The following is a 5,098-nucleotide window of genomic DNA, read 5'->3' on the forward strand; positions in this document are numbered from 1 at the left end:
ATAGGGGGAAAAGTTTGAATCTGTTAATAAAAAACGTGGTGTTGGAGGCATATTTTCCTTTATTTCCAAAGCAGTTTCAGGAGTTTCCTTGACATAAAACAGATCACTCCTCTAGTATAAATATGTCACTAAATGTAGAAAAATCTTTAAACGACTGGAATTACTCCACAGTCACTGGTAAATGTTTAGAAATGCGATGAAAAATGATTTAATCCTTCTAAACGATGAAGGATGAAGTGTGAGGTTGAATATTTTTGTAGTGTAGGGCTAAGAAACAATTTAGCTTAAAACAATTTAATATATTATAGGCTATTAAAATTCCTAAATAAGATGTTTGTGTGATGCTTAAGTGATTCCAGAGGAAAGGAGAAATTAAAAGCTGAGAAGAAGAAGCACATATACACTGCTGGCTCATCTGGTTAAATCAGTGTGCAGTAAATGTTGCGCGTCGTGCGTAATTTGGAGGTTTGGGTAAAAAAAACAAAAACAAAATCGACACGACAACGCAAAAATGGACGGTTTTACGTGTGATACTTGTCTGTAAGAATTAGGCGTCTTTCCCACCATATATTATTTCCCCCATAGTTGTGGTGGGAGCTGGTAAGGTGGGTTAACTCCAGCTCAAGTCTCCGTGAAGCGCAGAGCAGTGATGACGTTGGGTTGGATGACCAATAGGGAGGCGCTGCCCTTTGGAGACAAACCATTCTACTTGTAGTGTCTGCATCAAGTCTGGAAGCAAGGGCTCAAATTTAACAGAATCCACCTTAAAATCTCTCCCTTAACTTATGCCTACCTTCCGCCACTTTGAGTGAGAATATCACAGGACAAGGGGGGGAATAAAGACGCCTCTGGAAAATTCGTGTGTTAATAGGACAATATCTGCTCGCGGTGGAGAGGGGAGAGAGCCAACAGCACAGCGAGAGAGAGAAAACCGATTTGGTCCTGAGAGAGAGGGGGGTGAGTGCTCTCAAGGCAGAAAATTCGATGATGACCATGACTACGATGGCTGACGGTCTGGAGGCTCAGGACTCGTCCAAGTCTGCGTTCATGGAGTTTGGTCAGCAGTCGCACTCACAGCAGAGCTCCCCGTCGATGGCCAGCGGCCACTACCCGCTGCACTGTCTCCACTCCGGCTCACACGCTCACCACCAGCACGACAACACCCCGTACCCCGGGACCAACACCTACAACAGGTCCTTGCCATACCCCTATGTGAGCCATCCGCACCACAGCCCGTATCTGCCATCCTATCACAACAACACGGGAGGACAGACAAGGTTAGACGGCACAGGTAAGAGACCCCCTTTTCACCAGCCAAGTGGAAAATGCATCGCGTCGTGTCCATCCCCGGCGCCTGACAGTATACCATTTAGCGCATGCCTTCTTTTAGGCACACAGTGGGGATCAAACCTTTCTCCCTGCCAGTGTTGGTGTCATGCTCAAGTCACCGCAGGGTCACTCCAAATTCGTGCGAATGATCTTTCAAGCGTAGGTGGGCGATTACATCGAAGAAAATCGTGCGTAAATGACACCGGATAATTCCAGATCAGGCTTATTTCTTTCTCAGCCTGTTTCGCAGTGCCGTTTAAACACTCCCCTTAGCTCCCACAGAACCCGTTTTAATGCCCGGGGTGTGATCATCTCGACCGTGCAATCCTCACCAACTACTCCTGGAAATTAGGCACCTCGCACGCCTTGAATGTTGTAATTAGCATTTAATTGACATGTCATTACCAGCAATATCCTAAATATGACAGCGTATGAGGATTGCGGGCTGCCATGGGCGCGTAAAGGCACTAAGGGATGTCAACGTTTATCAGCTGGAATCTTTATTTTTACTCACTTTTAGTTGCCGCCTGTGGACGTGTCTGCACCTTCGCAGATATTTCCGCTGTTGTTTAACACGTTGGTGTCTCCCCTGCACTAAAATGCACACAATCTGGTTGCGGTTTTGAATAATAACTTTGCTTGTTTTTGTTGCAGAGCAGCAGAAAACGACAGTGATTGAAAACGGGGAAATTCGTTTTAATGGCAAAGGCAAGAAGATTCGCAAACCTCGGACAATTTATTCCAGCTTGCAGCTACAAGCGCTCAATCATCGTTTCCAGCAAACACAGTACCTCGCTTTACCGGAGCGCGCTGAGCTGGCTGCCTCTCTAGGACTGACACAAACCCAGGTATGGGACGAATACCCACTGCTTTACAGCTTTATAATGAATCCTGTCAATTATAATATCAGCGATAATGTCGATCTAATTTTAACAAATCGATATTAATAATAATAATAATTTATTTTTGAATGTTCGTGCTTTTTCTCTGTTTATAATGTGTCTCCCATTACTTTAATATTTGCTTAAATAAAACCAGCCCTCTCACAGTTCCACTCAGGTGCTTCACCCGTTTATCCTTTTCGTTCTCTGCCGCAGGTAAAGATTTGGTTCCAGAATAAGAGGTCAAAGTTCAAGAAGCTACTGAAGCAAGGCAGCAACCCGCATGAGAGCGACCCTATACCAGGCTCCATGTCCCTCTCCCCGCGCTCCCCGACCATTCCTCCAATATGGGACGTCTCGGCGTCTTCCAAAGGAGTAAACATGCCGGCCAACAGCTACATGCCCGGCTACTCTCACTGGTATTCCTCTCCACATCAAGATTCAATGCAGAGATAGATTGGTGAGGCTAAAAGGTCAGTGAGCTGTCTGGAGGCCTCCGGATCCTCCGCCATGCAGTTTCCAACGTAGCCTACAATTTGTGTCAGCGCAGAGACTGGATGCTGGGGAGGAGAAAGAATAACCCCATCCGCTGCTCCTCGACCGAAGGATAAAACAGATAAAGCAGCCAAACCTCGGCGTGATGACACAAACAACGGAACTAACCATTTTTTAGCGTACATGGCTGTTCAGTGGACTCGCATATTTGTTATGCTTTCATTCATGTCAACATCTGAAAGTCAATATACCAAATATTATCAGTGACATTTCAGCCACTTTGGGCAAAGACTGCTTACACTCTCCGTGCGCTGTGGCGCCCAGAACCTTTTGCCATGGTGGACTCCTGACTGCTTTTTTTTTTTTTTTTTTTTTTCCAACATGCAAAACCAAGCAAATTGTCTGTCTGTAAATATAATCTGCGATTTTAGTTGTACATACACTTTTTATGTTTTGTCAGATTGAGTAAACCCGTGACTCAAAACAGACGCCTGCTGTTGCATGATTTCCAAATATGAGTTTCATTTTAAAGTAGGCCTTTTTATGCTTCATATTGGGCCAACATCACATTATAACAGACTAATTCGGTGTATAACAGACAATATGAACATCAGTTAATGACAGTGCTCAGTGAAAAGCTAAATAAATGCAAAGCGCTCAGTGGCTGACGAAGGAAGCTACAGTATAAATGCACTCAACACCAGAGGAAATTGACTTACCCTGCACCGCTGCTGTCTACATTCACCTTGAAAGACATTTGCTTCTGGTCCAGCTTATCTTGTCATTTCACCCTCAATTATTAGAAGTATTGACAAAATGTTTTCTCCCTTCACTCCGTCCTAATGCAGGCCGTTAAATGCCAAGCTCCACGGGATCGATGTTGAACAAAGCAGCCAGCTGCAGTGGCGTTCAATATGAAGGAGATATTTGGGACAATTTGTGGGTTTTTATCCAAGTGAGGCTTTTTTCCATTCTCATAAATGCAGGCATAATTAGGGTAATTTTTGATGTAGCCCGCTGATTACAGCGTTTTTACCGTCAAAGATAATTACCTGTAATTTTCTACCACTTTTAATACTAAAAGGCATCTTTATTTGGATTTGAGGTAGCACAGATGGAACAAAAGGGAAAATTATTCGGTTATTCATATACAAATTGCTGAGAAGAGTGAGCGCTCGGGATATTATCTGAAATTACAACGCTGAAAAGCTTCATGCAGCTGTCAAGTCGCGGATGTCCCACTGGCGCACATTCAGTCTACCTGGGCCCCCAGGCTGGGGCCTGTCTGCCTCTGGGTCATGTGCACCCTGATCTACAGGCTGCAGGGTGCCCGTCGCAGCAGTCGAGTAAACATCAACAGAACTCATAAATACACAGTTGAGCATATTCAGCTCCAAGAAATGACAGATTCCGTGTGTTTTGGATATGAAAAACGCCTTTGATGAACTAAATGAAAGAAGTTTGAGACAGACAGACAGACAGACAGATAGATAGATAGATAGATAGATAGATAGATAGATAGAAAGAGAAAGTGTAGCAGAGTGACAGAGACAGATATGGGGGTGGGTGATGAAGGAAGGAGGGATGTGGCAGTTCTTGCTCTGTGAGCTCTATCAATAGCTGATGCACTATACAGCAGACCTTTCACATAAACGTTCCTATAGGCTAGCAGATGAACAATACTCGTAAAGACACCCACAGTCCAAATTCTCTCTTAAAAAATATCAATTAGTTTTTAGGGAAATGAAAGACATCCTTGTCTGTCGATAGCCCTGATCATACGAATAGGCTCACAGCTCTGATTAAAGACGTTTCAGCCAAGAGTGCCATAGCACTAAGATCAGGAATAGAAGAAGACAGAAAACATAAGACTCCTCCTTACCTTTCTCCGCTTCTCTAACATAGACTGACCAAAACGCGCTGCAAGGTTTTACCGTTGGTGGTTGGATAAGCAAATCCAGGTGGGAAAGTGTTTGCACACCCCGGTAAGCTCTTATATATTGCCTGCAAAATTAGCTGTTATTACTGTCACTGTTTAGTGATGGCGAGCTTGGAAAAAAAGCCCTCTGCAATCAAGAACCAAGCGCATCTTTGCAAATTATAGGTAATTGTCAATGTCCAGATTATGATAATGGAGGCCCTAATCCTGGAGAATAATTATTGTGGAGTGTTACAGTTGAAGCTGTCCAGTAAAGCTAACTGTCATTATTTAGACTCGATTTGCAAAACGGGGGGAAACTAGCTGAGTGGAAAATATTCGGTTGGAAATAAACGGGGGCTCTCGATATAATGGCACCACTAGTGTGTGTGTGTGTGTGTGTGTGTGTGTGTGTGTGTTTGTGTTTGTGTTTCTATGGCTGGGGGGGCACCTTTTTGGTCAAACCCAACGTTGT

The 5,098-nt window shown here is 44.1% G+C and overlaps 1 protein-coding gene across 1 annotated transcript; it reads left to right on the top strand.

Annotated features, from left to right (window-relative positions):
- Positions 1 to 677: 677 nt before the first annotated feature.
- Positions 678 to 3,175, top strand: dlx6a (distal-less homeobox 6a). The gene is made up of 3 exons (XM_020614257.1): positions 678 to 1,291; positions 1,984 to 2,177; positions 2,427 to 3,175. The coding sequence occupies exons 1-3, from the start codon at positions 985 to 987 to the stop codon at positions 2,664 to 2,666; spliced, it is 741 nt and encodes a 246-aa protein (XP_020469913.1). The 5' UTR covers positions 678 to 984; the 3' UTR covers positions 2,667 to 3,175.
- The last annotated feature ends 1,923 nt before the right edge of the window (positions 3,176 to 5,098 follow it).

Source organism: Monopterus albus, unplaced genomic scaffold, assembly GCF_001952655.1.
Source record: "Monopterus albus unplaced genomic scaffold, M_albus_1.0 scaffold143.1, whole genome shotgun sequence".
NCBI classification, from domain to species: domain Eukaryota; kingdom Metazoa; phylum Chordata; class Actinopteri; order Synbranchiformes; family Synbranchidae; genus Monopterus; species Monopterus albus.

What these genes read in the sequence shown, in the direction of transcription:
- dlx6a (XM_020614257.1), top strand. Translation starts at nt 985, where the DNA reads ATGATGACCATGACTACGATGGCTGACGGTCTGGAGGCTCAGGACTCG. An exon ending in GACAAGGTTAGACGGCACAG is followed by an intron (nt 1,292 to 1,983) that starts GTAAGAGACCCC and finishes TTTTTGTTGCAG; the next exon opens with AGCAGCAGAAAACGACAGTG. An exon ending in TAGGACTGACACAAACCCAG is followed by an intron (nt 2,178 to 2,426) that starts GTATGGGACGAA and finishes TCTCTGCCGCAG; the next exon opens with GTAAAGATTTGGTTCCAGAA.